The sequence below is a fragment of the Pelodiscus sinensis genome, chromosome 3 (genome assembly GCF_049634645.1).
Source record: "Pelodiscus sinensis isolate JC-2024 chromosome 3, ASM4963464v1, whole genome shotgun sequence".
Classification (NCBI taxonomy): Eukaryota; Metazoa; Chordata; order Testudines; family Trionychidae; genus Pelodiscus; species Pelodiscus sinensis.
In genome coordinates, this window is record NC_134713.1 from 184,970,702 (window position 1) to 184,994,352 (window position 23,651).

A 23,651-nucleotide genomic window follows, 5' to 3' on the forward strand; every position below is an offset into this window, starting at 1 on the left:
CGGATCAGCTTGTGTCTGGCAGAGGGCTCCTCATGAGTGAGGCTGGAGTGAACAGGCTGCCAGCCCCGCCCCCAGGAACCATAGAATAGTTGAGTAACCTTAAGAATTCATGAAGTTACTTGATGATTCAGTTAACTGATATTTAACACCTCTAGATTGTTCCTTCCTAACTGGGAGTACTTTGCATTTATCTTAAGTAAACTTCATCCTATTTACCAGTTTGTCCAGAATCCAGATCATTTTCAGATATGACTCTATCCTCCAAAGCACTTGCAACCCCTCCCATCTTGGTATCATCTACAACTTTGTAAGCATACTTTCTATGCTGTTATCTAAATGGAAGATATTGAACAGAATTGGTCCCAAAACTGACCTCTAACCTTTCCTCTTCTACCTCAACTCAAAGTTGACCACAAGAGAATATTTTTACAAAATTGTCAGTTATAACTGCCCAAAGATATCCTGCCCATCACACAATTTACAGAGGCAAAGTAAGTTTAGAGGGGAAAAAAAAAAAAAGGAGAATGTGATTGGTATCCATTGTGCAATTAGCCATACTTTAATGTTTCTATTACAAACACAGCAAAGTGTAACCAGAGTGAACAGTACATACTCTGAGAATCCATCAACTAGTTTCCTATTTGGATTTAAGATAAGAAAGTACTAGTTTAAGGAGAATTAGCATGTTTATCTTTTCAAAATTAGGCCACTCGAATCTTGATCTTTATATAATAATTCAAATGCCACTAGTACCAATTTCTAAACAAGACTGCATTTTTACTATTCTCCAGTTAATACAGAAAACATAGTACTGAACTGACAAGTTTTGGTCAAAAAAAAGCTGAACAGATTTTGAATTATTTGTATATTTAATTGCAAAGAACTCTAGATAATAGTTATAATGTACCAGGAAGCATGTGACCTTTAAAACGAATGGACTGCCACAAAGTGAACTTGAATACAGCAACAGCATTTGTTTCTAGATTTATAGACGACTTTTAGACTCTTCAGTTTTTAAGGGATTTTCTAGATCTTGATGATCACGTAGTCATGCATTGGAAATAAACTCCACAGCAGTTTGCTTTTCTTCCAACAACTCCTTTGCAGTCAGATCCATCTTATCTCGGGAGAAGTCATTAATTAGAAGACCTTCAACAAAGTTCCAGGTTTTATCCTGTTGAAAATTAGTCTGTATGAGAACAAATCTTGTATAGTCTAAAAGCAGCACTTAATTTTACAGTTTAAGTACTACAATGAAATGAGTGACAACTCTGAACACAAATGCTAATCTCTGGTCCAGAACTGGGAGAAACTCGATAAATGCTTGCTCAAACTGAAACCAAGTGATGGTGTAGAGCAGATTGGTTTCTATAGAAGTCAGCTGTCATATAGTGACTAGAGTTTGCTACCTAAATGAGAAATCCCATTCTATATAAAAAGTTACAAGGTATTTTAAGTTTACTTGCAAATATTCCCAAACAAACTTACTGTGGGGAAGCAGTTCGGTGAGAGATGGACTTTTATTTTATTTATTTTGTTATAAACACATCTAACTTCTCTTTACCTTAGTAGTCATAAGAGCATTAATATTTTTCTTCAGAATTCATTTTAGAAAGGTAGTTGCAGTGTATTCTGCCTCCTCCTCCCTGCACTTCGACTATGCTTTTCTGGAGCCATCCAATACTCACTTGACAGCTCAAGCTGTGGAACAGTGAGTATATTGACCAGCTTTCAGAGGGAAGAAGTATGTTGAAAGCCTGTTTCACAGCACCAATGATCCAAATCCTAAAATGCTTCCACTGAAATCTACATAATCTCCTACTTTGTATACAAAGTCACTTCAGAAGATACTTAGTTAAACCTTGATTGATTTAAGCAGTCTAGTTACCTTGATTACAACAGGGAATGAATAGACCAAATCCTCCGGGATATCATAGGAATTTCCATCAGAAATGACTCCCATGGAAACAAATTCCCCCTGAAAACAAAGTTTAGTGATAAATAGTTCCCTCCTTGCTTACAGTGGGCACAAATTTAATTACTCTCAGAAAACTATACTAGAGAAAGTCTTGCTGCATTTGTTAGTCCCAAATGTGTAATAATATCTGTCACTCATAATTAGACCGATTAACGTACCCAGTGTTACTCCAGAAGGACATTAAAACACAAGAGTTTAAAAGATTAATCAAGAGCACACCTCCATATATGTGTCAAAACAATATTCACCTCTGGAGTGCCAAACCAGATGTCCCTCACATGGTCACAGATGGCTTTGGCAGCTGACATTGCACTGGACAGCTTCCTAGCCTTAATAACAGCTGCACCCCGCTGCTGAACTGTCTGTAGTAAAGAAAAAACAACCCAAATTGGACATCTCATTTGCACATAGTCAAGAAATAACAGAAGGTTTAAGAATCAAGTGATGTCTTTGTGATCTAGTCACTACTGGAGGAATTCTGCAACACTGTGCAAGTGCAAAATTAATGTCCTCTGCAGATTCCCTCTCCTTCAGAGAATAACCAATTCTGATGGGGAACAACAGGAAGATGCATTTATACCTTTCACCCACCAGGGGGCTGATGCAGTAGCAGAAGAGAGGGCAGCTGGCTCAAGGGAGGGAGTAGCTAGGTGAAGGAGGGAAAGGTTAACTTCCTAACAATGCCCTGCCCAGGGGTACACGTGAGCAGGTATAGGTTATGGGACAGAAAGCAGGGTATGCTAGGATGCTGTGGAGGGGCATGTCACACAAATTAGAGTTCAGAAGAGTTACTAAGGGGGGCACAAAGTGACAGAGCATAGAAGCTAGAGGACTGACAATATTGAGACGGGGCAATGCATATGCGCGCGCGCGCACACACACACACACACACACACACACACACACACTTCCCCCATCTATGCTCAATCCTCTAGGTTCAACTCCCATGTTTCTTCTCAGCAGTTATTTCCCTCTCCCTTAGTTTCTGTGTCTCCCCCAAGCCTTTCCACTACTTTTGAGGGGTGTAGGAAACATGTTTATGTATCTCAGTATTAGGGATGTGAATGATAATGAACCTCACCCTTAACTGGTGAGGCTTACTGGTTCCAGTTAGCCAGGGGGGCTAGAACAGCTCCCCACCTGCCACGGGGGCCATCACAGGTGAGGGGCACTCCAGCCTGGCCGAAGCACCCACTGTCAGCGGTGGGGAGGGGGTTGCTCCAGCTGGCCCACCCCTCCTTTTAATTGGTTAACCAGTTAAATGGGATTTTACATTCCTATTTAGTATAAATGAATTACTCAAAGTTCTGTATTAATATGCCTAGTGAAGAATTTGTCAAACGTTTTCTGAATTATTTGTTGTCTGTATTCTTGTTTGGACACACTTGATGGGCTCGTCTACACTGGCCCCTTTTCCGGAAGGGGAATGTAAATTTCACCTATCGTAGTAGGGAAATCCGCGGGGGATTTAAATATCCCCCGCGGCATTTAAATAAAAATGTCCGCCGCTTTTTTCCGGCTTTTAAAAAAGCCGGAAAAGAGCGTCTACACTGGCCCCGATCCTCCGGAAAAAGCGCCCTTTTCCGGAGGCTCTTATTCCTACTTTCCGGAGGCTCTTATTCCTAGTAGGAATAAGAGCCTCCGGAAAAGGGCGCTTTTTCCGGAGGATCGGGGCCAGTGTAGACGCTCTTTTCCGGCTTTTTTAAAAGCCGGAAAAAAGCGGCAGACATTTTTATTTAAATGCTGCGGGGGATATTTAAATCCCCCGCGGATTTCCCTACTACGATAGGTGAAATTTACATGCCCCTTCCGGAAAAGGGGCCAGTGTAGACGTAGCCGATAAGTATTCTGAAATTACTTGCTAAAATAAATGAAACTGTTGTGATTGTGTTTTGACGAATATGCAGAATTTTAAAATATTTGGCACAATATTTTAATATTCTGGCACGAAATTCCCCCAAGAATAGTTGTCAAGGGCGAGAGTATCTTGTATTGCCTTAGCTAAAAACACTTCATGTTGGAAAGAAAAATATTTCAGTTCAATTATGACAGATACAGTCACTCCTTGGCAGGATTGTAATACCGAAGTAGAACAGAGACTAGAAAAGTTCCGCAAGCATTAAGGCCAACACTACTGCGGGTGGGAAGCTTGCACTGCTACGTTTCTAGCCTGTCCCACTGGGCTGTCAACACAGCATCTTTCAAAAGCACCAAATTGATTCAAGTGTCACATACATCAGGTGACCTGTACCACTTTCAGTTCAGTGAAGGTTTTTTGATGTCTATAGGTTAGGCCCTATTTAAACTGCAGGATAACTGTCAAATAATTGTAGCTTAATTTCAGACAAAACATGGAATATTGTGGGAAAAAAACCAATAGTGTACCTTTATTATTTGCAGTAATTTGGAAAAATCTGATCCCGCTGTCAGCTGCCCACCTAACAAAATTGCAGTGAAAGCCTAATACAGTAAAACTCCATTGGTCCGGCATCTGATGGTCCGGCACTCCTGATGGTCCGGCACCATCAGGAACCTGGAAGTGCTCCGGGCAGCTGGACCATTGGAGCTTCTCTGCCCCCGGCTTCCGATTCAGCCGCTGCTGAAACTGACCAGTGGCTGAATCGGTGAAGCCGGGGGCAGAGCAGCTGGAGTGCTGCCGGTAGGTCCCATAGCGCTGCTCCTCGGCGCTACGGGACCAACCCGGCAGCACCCCAAATGCTCTGCCCCAGGTGTCCCCAAGTCAGCCGCTGCTGAAACTGACCAGCGGCTGATTCCGGGAAGCCCGGGGCAGAGCTGCTCTGCCCCGGGCTTCCCGGAATCAGCCGCTGGTCAGTTTCAGCAGCGGCTGACTTGGGGACGCCTGGGGCAGAGCATTCGGGGTGCTGCCGGGTTGGTCTCGCAGCGCCAAGGGGCGGCGCTACCGGACCAACCTGGCAGCACCCCAGATGCTCTGCTGCAGGCATCCCGATTCAGCTGCTGCAGAGCAGACTATCAGAAGGGGGGCTATGAAGGGGCTGGGGTGGTATCTCCCCCCCCCCCACCACACTAAACCCCTCATAGCCCCCCCTTCCGATAGTCTGTATCTGATAATCCGGCATCCCCTGGGTCCTAAAGGTGCCGGTTTATCGGAAGTTTACTGTACTGTGAAATCTGTGACTTCTGCAATATTGCATGTTAAGTAGGGACTTACATATAGGTTAATTTATAGTATAAATTGATAGTTTAGAGGGCAGCTAAAGACAAAGATGATCTGCTTATCAACCTTTGTGTCCCACAAGTTATTACATTAAATCTATTTTAAATGCTGTCAAGTCATTTGATACTGCCTGAAGATTTGTCTCTCTGGAGTATTTTCCAAGACAGTTAAGTCAGATCAACAATGCCAATTGCTGCGGGGGGGGGGGGGGGGGGGAGAATTACACACACACACACACACACACACACACACACACACACACACACACAGAGAGAGAGAGACAGACATCCATATGCAATATTTTTAACAGCCAAAATTTGTTCACTGACTCTGTTCAAAGACCCTACCTAATCTCATAGGAAGCGAGCCCTACAAGTATGCCCTATTTGAATTCTTAATATCTCCCCCTCCTCCCCGAAAAAACCCCCCACCACATACACAGACCATACCCAGGAGCAATATTCTTTTCTCTTTCATCCATGTGCACCAACATATGTGCAAATACGCACCACCACCAACAGAAACAAAAAACCTAGCTATGGGTGCTAATCAGCGGGGCAGCTGCAGAAATGCACATCTTACATGGAACATTGACCCTGAGGGCCTATCCCAATAGTGTGCAACAGACCAGAGTCAAGGATCCAGCAATAGAAGCTCTCTTGTTTATTATATGCTCACAGTGAAGGTGCTGGATTCCCTAGACTTAACTGGGGGAGGGGAAAGAGAGACTTCCCTCATAACCTTATAGAGCAAGCAAAGGGCCCTTTTTAAAGTCAAGCATAACAATCTGCACCCAGAAACAAGCTAGAAGGTAGCATAAGCAATTACAATTCTTTATGAGAAGCACTCTAACTCAGTCAAACCAAAGAATTCTTAGTTAGAAAATGGTAGTTTTACTTTTATATATTTATATTTTACACACACACACACACACACACACACACACACACACACACACACACCCCTCTCCAAAAGTGATGATCAGGCTATCCAGAAGAGCCCTCAATTCAATGGAATAGAATTACTGAAAAGTGAACTATCCTCTCCCTGCAGAGGCTAGAATACCTGATAACACCCAGAGGTAGCAATTTTGACTCCTGACATGAGCTGATCACTGTTGTTGATCATTTCAACAAAAAAAAAAAAAAAAATCCAGATAGTTAAGAGTTCTCAGAGAGGAAGCACCACAGGAACAGGACCACAAGCTTTAAAGCTATGAACATCTGATTAATCTGACAAGCTATTTGAAGACAAATAATTTTAGTAGGCCTAAAGATCTGCTTTGCTAAGGTTTCCCGTAAGATTTCCATTGTGTATAATATTATTAATACTAGTGTTTTACACTGAGTCAGAGCTAATCTAACAGGAGCACAATGTTGTCCACTTGCATTGAGGGAGCACTAACGGAAAGAAAGTCTTACCGTGATGAAGTCACCCTTCAGCCAGCTGTCGTCTTTTACAGCTTCATAAACTCCAATTTCCTTTCCTTTCACCTTTACCTTAGCATGGTTAACATCTGGATACTGAGTGGAGGAATGATTCCCCCAGATGATGACATTCTTCACATCATTAGCAGATACACCAAGTTTCAGAGCAATCTAATTTGAATTTAGAAAAAAATAAGATATGGAACATACCAATTTCAGCTTCTCTTTATGTGTTTAGTACATCTAATTTTAGCAGACTTTTTGAAAAAGCTTTAAGTTTAGACATATCAGAGGGTATTCTAGCCCTGGATGGATTCTTCCTACCTGGGATTTAGCTCGGTTGTGGTCCAAACGAGTCAGACAGGTGAAGTTTTTCTTTGGTATTGAGGGAGCAGACTTTGAAGCAGTCAGGCAGTTGGTATTTGCTGGATTTCCTACCACCACAACCTAGCAAGGCAATGAAAGGGAGTGGGCCCGGCGGGGAGGGGGGGGGGGGGGAAGGAGGGAAAAAAAGTCAGCTTTTCAGCTAAGCTACAATTTCTGCAAATTCACTTCCCTCAGCTGGATAACACACAACATTCATTGTTTGTAAAGAAAAAGCTTTTCTCCAAAGAAGCTGTCATGAAAAACAAAAAACCTCTGCTTTAAATCCCAAACTTATCATATACAATCACTAATTTAGAGTCCTTTATTAAAAATTAATACACCCAGAAGATATAAATATAGAATCACAGAACCACCATTCTTTTTAAATGTTTCTTTACAAGTGCCCCTATAGTAAAGGGGAAGATCAGTATTTTGGATGTCTACACTGCTGACCTTTCGTCTAGTTCTCCCCCCGCCCCCCACACACAAAAAAATCCTCCCAAACTCTTAATATAGTCAGAAGACTATACATATAAACTAGTTAGCTCTTTGTTTTCTGCTCTCCTCTCTCACAGTAAAGTTTACTATTAAGGTAGTACTAGTAGATTATATTGTTTTAACGTGATCATAATTATGAGTAAAGCAACAGTTGCCTATTTGAAGAAAGATGCTGAGCCTCAAATTAAAGTCACCCCCTTTTATTAATATGGACAGAACAGATTACTTTTTCTTCATCTATTGGAGGCTCTACGGAGCTTGGTACTATCTAGTGAGCTGATCTAGAACTTTCCTTTCCTTCTTAGTTAGCTTCCCATTACTCTAATAGTTGGTGCTAATTTTTATTTAAACTGTAGGAAACACTGAATAAAGCTGTAGGCCCAGCAGAAAATTCATCAGCATAGGAAGTAGATATTGAAATCAATTACAAAGCACAGTGGGAGCAGAAGTATGAGATCAGGAGCTGTGGGAGGGAAACCACCAGATTCTATTCAGTGCCTGAACTACTGGTAAGAGACACCCCCCCCCCCAAAAAAAAAAGTTTTAAAAAACTCCTCTCAAATACTGACATTAAAAAATGAACAACCTAAAACAAAAGACTATTTTCATTTTATGTGACTTACTTGACTGATACTGAAGTCATTCAATGAAAGCTACAGGTTTCTATTTCAGATGAATCAATTCTGCATAGTTTCATCTGCCTATGAGATTATGGAGAGAAGGACCATCTCTCCTCACTCTACTGCTCCCCACCCCTGAAGATTAACTGAAGGACACTACACACTCTTACTTCTAAAATGGTTCATCATCTTGTAAATGAGGAGAAATGATGAGACTAGGATCATTCCCTAGATCAGCTAGGGGATCTAACTGGAGGTCTCCCCTTAGGCTTTGTCCAATATAAAGCATCTGAGATTTGATAAGAAAGACTTCCATAAAACAAAATTTGTCCTTTTACTACATCTGTATTCCACTACAGTTCTTTGGATCTTTAAGCTGCTTGGTTAAGAGTTTCCAATTAAGAAATGAAATACAGTTTCTGTAAATCACCTTGACAGTCTTCTTGGCATACTTGTCCAAGGCTGCACCCTGGGATTTAAATATTTTCACATTTGCTTTGAGTAGCTCTTTCCTCTCCATGCCCTCTCTCCTTGGCATGGAACCAACCAGAATGGCTACATCAAGGTCTTTAAATGCAACCTCCTCTTTGTCTGTTGCAATGACCTCTGTAAGCAAAGGAGGGAAGAGAGAGAATTAGTAACAGAGCAATCTTTGAGTGTTCTATGGCTCATTGTTCACCGCTTAAACAGAAGTGATCTGAACAGATGTGCAGCCATAACAAAGAAACACCCAGAGAGCAGATGCCCACACTTACTAGTTTAATCATGGTTTATTGTAAAGAAGAACAGTCAGTGGGGTATTGGCAGCTTCCTAACATGAATGAACTGTGTATTCTCATTTGTTTGCCTGTATCTTTTGATGTACCCTATACAAAGTAGGCATACATACCTCCCAACCCATGTAATGGCATCAAATTTTTGTATATTATGTAAATGAGTTTTTCCTCAATAGCCAGTAATATTAATTCACACTGGAGAAGACTGACTAAAACGACAATGTCTGGGAAATTTTATCAACCGATCAATGATCATTTGATTTACTGATCAGCTACTCTAATCAGGGCTCGCCTAACCTCGGTGAGCCCCGCTCGCCAGCCGCGCTATCCGGCGATCTGCGCATGTGCAGATCGCCCGAACCCAGCTCTTCTGGGTTACTATCTACTCGCATGGGCAAGTAGATTGTATTATTTGTCGAGCTCTGACTAGAATAACTACAGCACTGCCCATTAACTCGCTTTTTTCCACAAGAGATTATGCTTGAGAATCCATAGCTTGTTAGACAAGTTGATCAAGCCATTTTTCAATTTTGTCTTCATTTTTTCAGTGGTTTTATAGGTTTTTGTAACCTTCTCAGAAAAAAGCACTGGCATGAAAAATAAAAGCTACTTCACTTCTTGGCTGAGAGGCCTATCATGATACAATAGTACAAGCAGCCAACTGTTTGCCAGATATATAACTCACTTCTTATATATAACTTTTAACGGTTAAATAGTATAGGCCAGCAGTTCTAAACTTTAGCAACCTGAAGACCCCCAATTAGATTTTTCAGGGACTCTCTGCCCTGTCTCACTCAATGCCCCCTCCCTCCGTTGCTTACTCTCCCTGACCCCCTAATCCCTTTACTGGGCTTGGACGGAGGCGTGGGAGGGGATGAGGTCTCCTGCTGGGAATATGGGTTTTGGGATAGGGCCAAGGATGAAGAGTTTGGAGTGCAGGAGGCGACTCTGGGCTGGGGCAGGTCCCATGGCACACGGGCAGTCAGTGAGGCACCATGTGCCTGCCCTCATGCATGCAGCTCCAATTGGTCACGGTTCCTGGCTAATGTGGATGGGGGAGGGGGAGGGGCGGGGACTACGACCTGTGCAGAACCAGGGCAGGTATGGAACCTGCCTTAGCCCTCTACTGTGCTGTTGAAAATCAGATGCCCGGCAATTCTAACAGAACCTCTTGCACATTGTTGAATAGCTGTTCCCTGGCATGCAGGAGGCACTGGAAGGAAAGGGGAAGAGTTCATCAGCAGGACCTCCAGGGGTCCACAGACCTGTTTGAGAAACATTTGAACAGACCAAACTCCCAGATATTATGTATACAATGATCATTTTTGCATATGCAAGTATTGTAGGTGACACACAAACACATTTAAAAAGTTGATCCTATTTCTTTTACTGTTTGCAGTTTATCAAGCTAAGTTAACTTTCAGAAAGCATGTATTTCTTTTGGTCACCTCTCAGCAGTGGAAGGGCACAGTCTTGTAGTTCCATCATTACTCCATCCAACACAGTCATCATGGGAGTGATATCCAGCAGCATAAGAACAAGAGGCTGAGAAAGAATGCATTCTGTAGTGTGAATGAAGTAATTTAAAAGCATATTGAAAAGTGTAAGCTCACTCGTTTTTTCATTTATTTCATCCTGCAGCCAGAATGAAATTAGACCTTTTGGAAGAGGTGGGAACATTTAAACAGCCCATTTACTAAGACAGAGTGACTAATGGCAGCATTACAATTCTGCACTGAATGCGTACAAAAGCATAATGCAGAACAACTCGAGGCTTCATTTCTTCTCTTCAGGCTCACTGCACATTCAGAATAGTAACTTATGTCTTTGTATGACATGTGAAGGCTCATAGTAAAAACTTAACTTCAAGTTTATCTAGGGACTTAAGAGATTTTAAAGACTGTAGCACTGAATTCAGTTTCTTTATTACAGTTGAATAAGACAAGGGATAGTTCAATTCAACTGAAGATCAAGTTTATTACCTGTTCTTTGCCAAAGACATCACCCTTGGCTATGCTGTAGAGCAGAGAATAGGCGATCTGACCAGCAGCTCCAGTCACAAGGACTCTAATTGCTTCAGACTGTAAAAGAAATAGACTCAGTTAACACACTGCTGGTAATACAGTTTTCCCTGATTAGAGAGCCAGTAAACATTTTCAGCAGTTATTGTAGAAATAACATTCAAATCTTTAATATTTCTGGATCCAAGCATGTACAAAACCTAGCACATAGTCAATTCCTAGGATTCTGCTTCTATTTTAAACCAACAGCAATACTCTCAACAGTATTCTGGGAGAAGACCACACCTGCAGAAAGGTAGCCAAAAGACTGCAACTGGAATATTTCTATTTCTAGGGTTTTAAAGACTTGTTTGCACTCTGTACAGAAGAGTTGTGGGGACTATTTTTAAAGGAAGACCAGAAAAATTTAAAGTCAGGGCAAAATACAGCTCCCCCCCCCCCCCTTTTTTTTTAAAGTACAGGCACTTCAGACTCATTAACATTCCTTTAGACTACAGCTTAGTTCTTATGCTCCAAGCTTATTGGAAATACTGTAGAAGTTTCAGGAGATAGTCAAAATATGCATCTTGGAATTGCATCATACTAAAGACTGCTCTCATTACAGAAATTTGTAGATTTACTTGCAAGTGTATATTGGTAGAATACTGCAAACCTAATTATCTGGTGGAGCCATGAATAAAACACCAACCCATGTAGTAGGGGTATCAGTGTGTAGTCGACTACACGATTGGATTAACTAATAAAACCAAGTTTATCGATTAATCCAATCAACTACACACATTCCCCCCCTCCACCTTGCTTTAAGCTGGCTTCCCATGAGCATCAGATCCCACGGAGCTGCCTGTTTCCCACGGATGCACCGGGGGGGTGGGGGGGGGGGTGGAGAAGAGGTCGGGGGAAAAGAGGCAGAAGGTTGCAGTGGAACAGCCTGTCTCAGGCAGGCCCGGGCTCACTGCAGACAGGTGCTTCATGGGATGCTGGTGTAGTCTCTGTTCAGAGAGGCCAGGTCCCCTATAAATAGGGGCAGCAGGGGGGCCCCCCAGGAGCAGGGCCAGGACTGCACTGCCTGCCTATCAGCCCTGCCTCCGGGACTAATTGTGTTACTGTAAAATCTAAAGTGGTTACACGATTATTAAATTAATCGATATTTAACATCCCTATTATGTAGCAATTCAAGTGATATACAACAAAACAGCAGGCAAAAGGCTGATGTGTATGCGGTTTTCCACTGTCCAAGAATTACTCCACATCTCCAGAAGCAGAGCAAAGGGTAATGTGTGTTACATCAAATTCCCCTACAGCCTCAGACCAATCTCCTAGGGCAGTGGTCACCAACCAGTATATCGGGATCTACCGGTAGATCTTAAGAGCCTCTGACAGGTGATCCTGACTGATTTGGCCAGGAAGTTATCAAGCGCTAGCACTTCAGTTGCCCTTCTACCCAATGTCATGCTGCTCCTGCCTTAAGAGCTGCCCCACTGGGAGTCACCTGCTTGCTGTGCAGGATGTGGGAGGGAGAAGAGGGGGGAATGATGTCAGGGTGTCCCTCCTCTCCCCTCTCCTGTACTCTATCTCCACATAGATAAGCTTGGAGCCCCTCCCACGCTCCAAACTCCTTGGCCCAATACCAGCGCCTGCATCCCAACCCCCTACCTCTGCCTGGTGAAAGTGAGTGAGGTAGGGGAAGAAGAGAGATGGTGTGAGCAGGGTGAAGCCTTGGAGAAGAGGTGGAGCAGGGACAAGGCCTCAAAGAAGTGGTGGGAAGGAAGTGGGTTAAGGGAATTTGGGTTTGAGGTAGACCTTACATTGCACTTAAATTGAAAAAATGATCTTGTGGTTAAAAAGGTTGGAGACCATTGTCCTAGGTTTAATGTTAAGCTGCAAGTGCAAAGAACAGCAAGGAGGGGGGAGGAGGAGAGAAGGGAGGAGGGGGGGGAAGAAAAAAAAAAAAAAAGTAAAACTTCTTTGTTTTAGATCCCATTTACACTAGGAAGGTTTGTCTTGGGTAGGCAGACAAATGCTTTAGTGTGATATGAAAGTACTTATACCAGTGTGACAATGCCCAGGGAAGGTGACCCATATGTATAATCAGGGCTCGCCGAGCTGCGGCGAGCCTCACTCGCCAGCCGCGCTGTCCGGTGATCTGTGCATGCACAGATTGCCTGAACCCGGCTCTTCCGGGTTGTAATCTACTCGCCACATAGATTGTCGAGCCCTGTGTATAATAACGGAGTTGGTAACATGAACTCTGGCAGCTTGCTACTACTTTCCAAATGCAACATGTGCAATCTAATCATAATCAATATACTATTTCAACAAGCATAAGACAAACTGGATGCACCCTCTCTCAAAATATTGACACATTATCAGTTATATTATCTGGTGAAGATTTCTCCATGGTTTAAACAAAATACAGGACTATGTAGCACTATAGTCCTGTATTTTGTTTCAGCTACACCAGACTAACACAGCTACATCTCTCACTATTCTCCATGGTTTAAGGCTCACTTGCATCCTGAGAGTACCAACTGCTAGTCAGATGATAGACTTAGGCCCCCATTGTACCCCTTTCCCAAAACCTCCTCCCCTGAAAGATGCAAGTTGGGGATTATTGGAGGGCCCGGCATGGGATGGCAACAGGAGTCAGGGCCTCTCCCTACCCCTGCTCCTTTTCAGCCCTGCATCACTTGGAGGGAATGAAGCAGGTTGGGGTGCTCCACTTCCCGCCACTGTGGTGAAGCAAAGCAACCCAGCAGGGAGAAAACAGCAGGCCAGAGGGCTGCTGGGTCTCTGCACTTCCCACCACAATGGACAAGGATTCTGCAGATAGGAAGACTGCACATCACTGAGCAAAACAGACTTCTGCAAATAAAAAAAAACATTGGTGGAAAAAGGAAGTGGCAGGTTACAACTAGCAGAAGTCTGCAAAGGCATGAAATGCTTTTTTGCTTACTTTTATGCTGTGAATGGACTCTGGGACAACAGGTTAACCTCTGTATGAGCACCCGAGAGCAACAGGTTCTTAACTGACAAAAAGAAACACTTGGCCAATGAATGGAACATTTCATTTGGCTTCTCAATCAGTCTTCCAACATTTCCGAGGATACAATTAATGCTCTTCCACAATGTCCACTGAAAAATTAGCTTGAACCAGTCTCCAATTTAGGAGACCATAACAGCAATCAAGCAGTTGTCACAAGGGAACACACCTGGATCAGGTGACATTCCAGCAAATATCTACATAACACTCAAAAGAGTGCTGATATAATTCCTATTTCTATTACTCCAGTTTTCAAGGTCATCTGTATCTTCTTTCATGATATTCTGGTCCTTTAGGTTGACAGTACCTCTAAATACATTCCCACTTCTTGTGCCCAAGTCATTAATAAAAAATTGTTAAATAAGAAAGGTCCCAAGACTGATCCACAAGGAACTCCACTAATAATCTCCTTCTAGCCCAACAGTTCTCCTTTCAGTATGACCCATTGTAGTCTATCCGTTAACCTGTTCCTTATCCCCATTTTCTTCTACCCCATGATGTGATGATGTATCCAGTAATTTTTCAATTTGGAACTGCATCTAGGCATATTAGACCTACTGCATTTCCTTTGTCTTAAACAAAAATCAGGTATCTTCTCAAAGAATGAGATCAGGTTGGTTTGTCATGATCTCTCTTGTAAAACCATACTGTATTGTATCTCAATTACTATTTAACTCTATATCCTAAATTACTTCCAATACAAGACAGGTCATTTCCTGGGTTTCTTCTGCTCCTCCCTTTCTTAAAAAATGGACTAGGGGGTTGCACCACCTACGCACTATGCTTGTCAACCCCCCTCTCTCACACTCTGACTGTGAAAGCCACCCGAGAATTATGTTCACCAACCACCCCCTCTTTCTGGGGGCAGATGTCTGGCCAGGGGGGAGAGTGCACAAGTGGGCTGGAGAGTCTCAGCTTGGGTGAGTGGGGGTTCATACCCTGAGCCCTCCCTGCTGCAGACGTGTTTAAAACTCCCCCCACACCCGAGGAACCCAAGGCAGGCAGCCTCAGGGCTTGGGTGAGCAGGTGCAGGGAGCACCACACGCAGCAGGGGCGCATGTAGCACCAAGGAGGCCGTGCATCTCCTGCCTTCCCAGAGCAACAGGGAGGGAGAAGGCTGCATGGTTCCCTGGAGCCCAAGGGAGTAGGTAGTCACCGCTTCCCCGGAGCAACATGGAAGGGTGAAGGAGAGGCCACACAGCTCCTGCCTCCCTGGAGCACCAGGGAGGAGAGAGGGGGGCCAGAAGAGCTGCCTGGAGCAAAACTCCAGCTGGAGGTGGGGTGATGTGATGATGTCATTTTGTCATCCCACAGGAAAAGGTTTTAATATAATCTACATAGATAGAGAGACCACATTAGGGGCTCTACCTTTCGACAGGAGACATGCTAAGTTTAGAGATTCATTAAAAATCCTTGCTATTGGGCTTGCAATTTCATTAACATTTTCGGTTGGAGATTCTAATCTTGCTGATTTAGTCCCATTAAGCTATTTGGGTCAGTGGAAATGAGAAGCTAGAAGTTGACTTCCACATTCTCATGTGGTAATTTCTATCTCTAACTCCTCATTAATACTGTACTTATTAAAAATATTTGTTTATTTGCTGGGCCATCCCTCCTCTGTGCTTATTGGTTCCTTCTTTCCATGTTCTCTTTATGTGGCTACAGAACCTTTTAGTATTTAATATCCTTTATAAGTTCCAACTCTGTTGGCTTTTGGCTGCTTTTGTTTAGCTAAAACAAGATTCCTGTTTCCAGTGTGGCCAGCAAACAAAACAAAGGCATACTGAAGTCAAACTACAAGCATGTCAGGCTGACCCCCAAAACTGGAAAGCAACAGCATCAGACAGAAAAAATGTTACAGTAGATATGTTAATAGCTTTGCAGCAAGGTGCATTATGCCTTCTGTGAAAAAAAGTCAACAGCCTGCATTCGTCATGGACATTCTTGTCAGGTCTCACATGTAATCATGTTTGTAGTTCTTTCCAGCATAGCTATGTCAGCTGAACTTTTAAATTTAGCTCAAGCATTGGGAAGGTAACAAAAAGCTCAGGTTGGCAGTTAGGGCTAAGAGATACCACCCCAGAAGATTGTGACTTTCCTAATGAAAGCTGCTCATGTTAACCATAATCTGAAGCTACTTATCTAGAAACAGTCTAATTTCATTATATAAAATAAAAAGAGCAAAGATTGCTACAAAGCAAAAAATTGCTAGGAGGCTAGAACATCAAAATTCCAATATATAGGCAATTTGAGTCAGTCACTCTTATAGTAATTGTGTATTGTTAAATGTAAGTAATCTTACTTTAAAATAACTCATGGTTTGATATTCATTTTTTTTAATGATTCCAATTTGTAGCATGTGAGGTTAATGTCACATTTGTTATTACTACAAGTCTTCAGAGTACTGGAATGATTATGTTCCTTTTTCAGAAAGTTCCAAGAATGATGGCTTTATTACAGAACCACAGGATAGAGAAGTAGCATTTTACACATTTATTGATGACTGGTGAATCTGGCTAGATGACAGAACTGTACAAGTGAGTTCGCATTATATAATCTGAGAAGTCCACTGTGTATCAGATGTTAATATCTAGTCTTCCAGGGATCTGTTTTCTGTCAGAATTAATAAAATAATGATCTTCCTGCTAGTTGTAATAAAAGTAACAGTTGTGTTAAAAAAAAAGTGAAAATTGAACTTACCACTAAATTACATGAACATTAACAGGTTTTGAAATGAGACAACATGTAACACTGGCACACCAAGATTCAGGTGCTCCCCTCCATGCACTTTTCATCACTTCAGATTAATTGCTTAGTGTCATTTGGGGGCACTTCTGGCAAAATGAAAGAGCGACTTCCAATTTCATGATCGTTTTATGGGGGGAGGAGGAGGGCACAGTTTCTCTGGATTGTTACACTTCAACAAATCAGGTCAGATTTTTATCTACTATTGTTACAAGCAACACTTAAGAATACTTAACAGATTACAGAATATTTTATTCTACTCAGTCAGTTTTAACTCATTTCCCAGTAGAATCAGTTTGCACGGATAGGTCTTTAACATAGCAACAGGAAACAAGACTGAGAATAAAATGAGAATGCCACAAAAACTCAGTTTGGGGTTTAAGGCAGGTGCAGCTCCCACTACAGTATTACCTGTCAATATTGTAAAAATCATGGAGCTGTCCACACACAAAAGAGAAAACCCCATTACAGATGCCTTAAGCTATTATTTCTTTTAATTAGTCTAATTCATTTTTACTAGCTTTGCCTGTCCCATTGTGATGGTGGATGTACCTTGTGCGCGCGCGCGCGCGTGTGTGTGTGTTTCAGAAGCAGACCCAGTCGCCATCTTGCCTGTGAAGGACCTACTGCTACCATGTCCATGTCCCCACTGCTCTGCCTCCACCTTACGCTGCCCGTGCACACCATACACTCACACCCAGTGGACAGAGCCATGGGGCTTCTGGAGTCCAACATCCAGGTGCCAGCAGGCTGGATCCTGGCCAGTGTGCCTGGACCTGCCAGCAGGACTCCCTGTGCTCCTGGTGAGGCACAGCCTCCATTCCACACTTGGCCTATGGGCTGCTAACTTAACTGAACCAGTCTGAGTTGGTAGGAGGGAGGAGACATTTTGGGATTATTGTGATTTTTTTTAAAAGCAAAAACACACAAAATCAGCAAGATATAGCTGCACTGAGCAACTGAAGCTACTTTTAAAACAGGACAGGTCTAAACTAACGGGGAAGGTCAAATCTGTTACCCCAAAAATATTCTCACCAGAGACCACCCAGGGCTACACTAGTATGGGTTTATTTCCACTAAGTAGATCTAAAGAGGAGAATGCAGCCACCAAAGGTTTTAAGCTAAAGAAGACAGAACTCTCTCTCTCACACACACACACACACACACACACACACACACACACACACACACACTTCCATTCATTCCTGCCCTCAGGCAATCACACACTTACACAGACATATGGGTTGCAGAAAGAGCCAAGGCATGTGGATCCTGGAGGTTCTGTCTGCTCATCATGGCTGGGGAAGCTGGTCAGGAGGAAAGACACTAGAGGGGAGCTTCTCAGGATCAGTGGAAGGAAAAAAAAAAGAGTGTCTCACATGTGCTCCTTCTCTTTATACAGTGACTGAATGATGCCTGTGACTCATTCACCTGGTCATCAGGGAGCATTCCCAGACTTCCCTTTATCCAGCAGAGAGCATGCCCAGACTGTGAGGGCTCATTGCCATGTGGTCCATTGTTCCAGGCCTTCTTCAAACACACTCACACTCTCTCCATTCACTCAGGGGAGAATGCAGCTTAGGGAAAGTTACAAGCAAGGTGGCTGCCTATTACAAAGAGTTACAAAGATTGACAAGGATCACAACAAGTTGCAGTTTAAAACCTTAGATCTTACAGTTTGGTGTAGCTTTAGAAAATCCATGTACAGGGCTCGCCGAAACACGGAGAGCCCTGCTTGCCAGCTGTGCCGTCCGGCATTCTGCGCATGCGCAGATCACCCGAACCCGGCTCTTCCGGGTTACAATCTACTCGCCTGTAGTGAGTAGATTGTATTATTTGTCGAGCCCTGTCCATGTATATAAATCTAGTGAGCTCAGGCAGAGGCTTTTTTATGCACCAGAATCAAGACATGCAACTCCAGCTACATTAATTATGTAGGTGGAGTCGAGATACCTTGATTCAAGTTCCCCCCCAGTTCCCACAGCAGAAGGCTGAAAGAAGCAAATACTCCTGTCAGCTTCCCTTACTCCTTGCAGGAGCAGGCATACTAGCCACTGACAGGGGCATCCTCTGAGTTCACTTTAGTGGGTCTTTACTAAGGAGGTCAAATTATGTTTAATCAGATAATCGAGTTGTTGATGGAATTTCTATATACCACTCAATTAGCCAATAAGGGGGAAAACTGAAGAGCTGCAGTGGCTCTGCCTTTTAAACGCAGCGCTAACCCCACTGTGGCTCTGCCTTTTAAACACAGCAAGAGCAGGGTGGCTCTTACTACATTTAAAAGGCAGAGGTGAAGCATGGGACAGGAAGCGAGCCAGTGCCTGGTCCCCTGCTGCACTTCTGCCTCTCCTGTCCCGCTCCCCCACGGAGACACTGTTGGGAGAAACCAGCTTTTAAGCCAGCTCCCCTCACTGCTGATAGCAGCAGCAAGAGGGAGGGGAAGAGAAGCAACTACTCAAGTAGTGACTTGACTAGTCACTGATATCCCTAGTCTTTATGAGACCTGCTCAAACAAACTCTGGAAGATAATCACAGCCGCATCAATCTTCCGCAGAGTGAAGGTGGCCTCAGTTTTGTTTTAAACTTGCTAGATGTCAAGGTGACCATGTCCCTTTACATGGAGGTCCGTTGTTTCAGAAAGGAGTCTTAAGTACATAGGATAGTCATTTTAATTTGCAACTTGGCTTCAGAACTTTAATAAGAATACTTTTCTTTTCTAGTAACTAGAGCAGTAACCTAATTTAGTCTTCAGTTTTTGGAGTTTGTTAGATGACACATATAAAATAAGTTCAATTAAAATATAATGGAAGCTATTTATACCTTGCTGTCTCCCATCACCCCCAAAGGCATGAAAGTGTATGGAGTATTTGGTTCTATACAAAAGAGTGCCAAATAAAGTATTTTGTTATAGACCCCTTCATCCTCTTTATTGTTCAGCATAAGTAGAATTCTGTAGACGGAGGAAGACAAAATATCTTATTTTAAAAGAATACTTGGTTATAGAGTAAGGATGTAAAATCCAATGTAATTGGTTAATCAGTTAATTGGTTAACTAGTTAAAAATTACATTTATAGGGGAGCGTTCCCCCAATATAGGAAAATGGGATTACGAGGACAGTAGTCCATGCTCAGTTCAAGGTTTAGAAGTACCCAACCTTGCTTTATAAGACACCTTATACTATACACGGTTAATATTACTGAAGCTTTATTTCATTGAAAGCTTAAGAGTCAGACATCAAACCAATATGACTTGGTTGACAGACTTTCCCTCTTGGAAGTACTGTGGTAGCTGCCCTGGTTCTATGACATCAGAGAAACAAGGTGCATGAGGGAATATCTTTTACCAACAAAAGTTGGTTAATAAAAACCAAAGAAACAAGCTTTCAAGATCTACGGAAGTCTTATTTCTTCCACCAACAAATTTGTTCCAATAAAATATGTTGTTCTACCCATCTTGTCTCTCACTTTCACTCAGTCCTTTTCCTATTTTTGAGTAGAGAAATTAGTTCAGAAAACTGAATTCTGCTAAAATTCAGCATGATCAGATAGTTTAGCACTTGTTTCTAGCTATGGGCAAGTTCTATGTGGATGTAGTGGTCCCGAGTCCGTTCCTTCAACTTCCATTTTAAGATATGTAAACATTCACATTTGAAAATACCTGAGGATTTGACTAATAACAATTATACAGTACTAAAATCATGAGGGATTTTGTTTTGAACAATGTCATTCCTAGCACCAATTTATATGAGTGGGAGTAGCATGAACAGGAGATCAAAATGGTAAGTTTGTACAGGGACTCACTAGAGTAGCATTGTAGACATACAAATAAAAGAAGACTGGGGCAGAAACAGCAGGATTTAGGATCAAGGAAGGTAGGATGGGCAAAAAAATAAATACATATCCATGGCTAGGGATACAAGAAGGGTCATCTTAAGTACAGGCAGTCCCCAGGTTACATGGATCCGACTTACATCGGATCCCTACTTACAAACGGGGTGAGGCAACCCTGCACTAGCTGCTTCCCCCCCAGCAGATCAGGGAGACGCAAAGCTAGCGCCCCCAGATACGGCTTCTCAGCAGACACCTCAGCTTGAGAATAAAGGACTGAGGGAAGTGAGGTGTGGGAGAATAAAACTGAGCTCTGGAGAAATGTTTGGCTAGAGTTTCCCCCTACAATATGTACCAGTTCCGACTTACATACAAATTCAACTTAAGAACAAACCTACAGTCCCTATCTTGTACATAACCCGGGGACTGCCTGTATATACATTGGATAGTAACAGGAAGCAAGCAATTTACAAATCCGACAGTAAGCCGTATCATACAAGTTCGTTTATTTAACCTGAAAATATCTAAATGCATCTTAGGAGAGGAAATGGAGGCAAGTAGTAAGATCAGAGCACCTGTAGTGCAATCCTAACTGTTACACCAGAAATAAAGAGAAGCAGTGTACTGGATATAGCTCCTTGCCTTTGGGGATATTATTAGTGACTATTTTAACAGAGAAATGAGAATGTTTCTCTCTCAGGCCTTTGCAGGCAAAATATCTTTTCAACTATTTCACTACCACCATAGAAAGGACAAATGAAATCTGAAATCAAGGGCACATATCTGAGGTTAGTACCAGCCCCCCTTCCCTCTTACCTAACTACATCACCTGAACTTGCCTAACATCATAAGACTCAAACACAAAATGAATTGGAAAACAACACAGGAGTGCATGTGGTATGATCCCCTAGACCTGTGACATTTTTAGATCAAGATACAAAACTATATGGAAAAGTGTAATTGCTAGTTTGAATCCTTCAGCAAGCAGGCAGCCCTGATAGGAGCCGTTTGAGTCTCAGGTGTGCTTGTGCCTTGAAGAACACATTCAAAGCCAGCTCAAGGCATTTCAGCAACATCACCCACCTCCTCATCCCTTCTCCAGGAATTTATAGATGGTTTCTACAAAAACACACCAAGATTTTACCCAACCGTTAGCAACTCTATCTAGCCACTGATGATGTGCCCTCTGCAAGCGCTCCAGCCAGCAATGTTCAAGGGGCCCAGGCTGCAGGCTCCATGACCTCTGCTGCAAGGATAAGGGGTCACCGCAGCACAGAAACGATGGTGCCTCACCCCTAAACGTGGGTGCCTAGTCCAGGAACCTCTGCAGCTTGCCCTATCCCCAACCCCCTCCCCGGCACAGCCACCATGTACTCCACACATGCCTCTGTTCCACTAGGAACTGCACAAGGTCACTGCCTCCACACACATATGGGGGAGAGAGAGGCTCTGTAAACCCACCTTCACCGCAGAAAGGGGATATTCCCCCCCACACACACAGAGGAAGGGGGGCCTGCTCCCCCTCCCAGCCCCTCACCCCGGGAGGGGAGGGGGGGAATCTGCTCCCTCTCCCAGCCCCTCACCCCGGGAGGGGAGGGGGGGAATCTGCTCCCTCTCCCAGCCCCTCACCCCGGGAGGGGAGGGGGGGAATCTGCTCCCCCTCCCAGCCCCTCACCCCGAGACGGGGGGGGAATCTGCTCCCCCTCCCAGCCCCTCACCCCGAGACGGGGGGGGGGGGGAATTGCTCCGCCGCACCCCGGGCAGGTTACCCCCTCACACAGGCGGGAAGGCGAACCCGCGCCCCACGCAGGGGTTCCCATCCCCATTCAGCAGAGGGAGAAGCGCTCCGGCTTCCCTCGTGCCGGCGGAGTAAGGAGCGGTACTGACCATGGCGGAACGAAGCGGCTCCTCGTCTGGCTGTGTCGCTGCCTCAGGGTCACCTCTAATCCCAGCTAAGGCAGCAGCAGCTCTATGGCGCGGCAGAAGGTATTAGAGGGGGGAGGAGAGGGCAGATCCCAACGGGCCGCGCTGCCGTCTGGGCGCTGTAGTCTCTGTCCTCGCGGCACCTCCGCACGTTCCCTTCAGTCTGAGCCTCGCGAGCACTACAACTCCCAGCATGCCCCGGGCCAGCCTCGCTGCCGCTCACTGAGCTCGGCGTGATGACAGCGGCTCGTGCCCCGTCTTTTAGCACCTTCCCACCAAGCGCAGAATCGCGCCCGCAGTGAGTGGCGGGCACATTCAGAGCAGGCCCAAGGAGGAACAGCCTCCCGTAGTCCGCCAGGGGGCGCTAGGCCGCGAGTATGTTAGCGCATGCGCCGCAGAGGGAGCGTGGCCCGCGTTTATTTTTGCGCGTGCGCGAGATGAAAGAGCCGGGAGTTCGGGTGGACGTCGTTCTGTGCAGAGATTTCGGTCTTGTTTTTGAGGGAACCCGAGAGTGCGCGCATGCGCGGCCAAAGAAAACAACGGTAGCTTTAGGCGTGACCTGTTCCCGCGCGCGAGTGGAAGAGACAAGGTGAGGCGCGCCGCGATATGTGCGCATGCGCGCGCAGGTTGTTTCCCTGGTTGCTAAGTGACGGGAGAGCACTGTTGCTAGGATGCGGTGGTTGCGGCCTCTCTCTCGCCCCACTTCCGGCCGATCCCCTGGTGGGAAGAGGACCCTGACCAGCGACCCCCCTCTGCCAGGGGCGGCCGGTCCCTGAGATGGGGACAGCAGCTCCCTTCCGCCGTGGTGACTTGCAGGGCGCACCAACCCTGCGCTGCGGCTGAACTCTCCCGTGCAAGCCCCGCCAGCGGGAACTGAACAAGCACAAGGAGCAAAGGGCTTAAGTGGCTGCAAGGGAGGTTTCGGTTGGACATTAGGAAAAACTTCCGAACTGTCAGGGTGGTTAAAGACTGGAATAAATTGCCTGGGGGGGGGGGGGTTGTAGAATTGCCATCACTGGAGATATTTCAGCACAAGTTAGACAGACACCTGTCAGGGATGATCTAGATCAGTGCTCACCAACCAGTAGATCAGGAGCTACTGGTAGATCTTGGAGCTTCTGACAGGTGATCCTGACTAGTTTTGCCGAGAAGCTTTCAAGCATTGGCACTTCAATTGTCCCTCCACCCACTGTCCTACTGCTCCTGCCCTTTGCCTTGGAGCTGACCTTC

At 44.3% G+C, this 23,651-nt stretch overlaps 2 protein-coding genes across 3 annotated transcripts in view; one reads left to right on the top strand and one right to left on the bottom strand.

The window, feature by feature from the left end:
* Positions 1–536: 536 nt before the first annotated feature.
* Positions 537–22,627, bottom strand: MDH1 (malate dehydrogenase 1). The gene is made up of 9 exons (XM_006114072.4): positions 22,386–22,627; positions 10,844–10,942; positions 10,310–10,406; positions 8,516–8,691; positions 6,926–7,048; positions 6,596–6,772; positions 2,227–2,340; positions 1,889–1,978; positions 537–1,174 (listed from the first exon to the last, which is right to left on the bottom strand). The coding sequence occupies exons 1-9, from the start codon at positions 22,386–22,388 to the stop codon at positions 1,049–1,051; spliced, it is 1,005 nt and encodes a 334-aa protein (XP_006114134.2). The 5' UTR covers positions 22,389–22,627; the 3' UTR covers positions 537–1,048.
* The window catches only part of WDPCP (WD repeat containing planar cell polarity effector), a 259,086-nt gene continuing 258,061 nt past the window's right edge, over positions 22,627–23,651 (top strand). For both annotated transcript variants that reach the window (XM_075925595.1, XM_014569024.3), the window contains exon 1: positions 22,627–23,010. The gene's annotated coding sequence lies outside the window, so the exon portion shown is untranslated. The remainder of the gene's footprint in view (positions 23,011–23,651) is intronic.

Coding starts and splice junctions, on each gene's coding strand:
- MDH1 (XM_006114072.4), bottom strand. Junction 6,773..6,925: donor ACAACCGAGCTAAATCCCAG/GTAGGAAGAATC, acceptor AATTCAAATTAG/ATTGCTCTGAAACTTGGTGT. Junction 1,979..2,226: donor TCTGGTTTGGCACTCCAGAG/GTGAATATTGTT, acceptor CTTTGTTTTCAG/GGGGAATTTGTTTCCATGGG.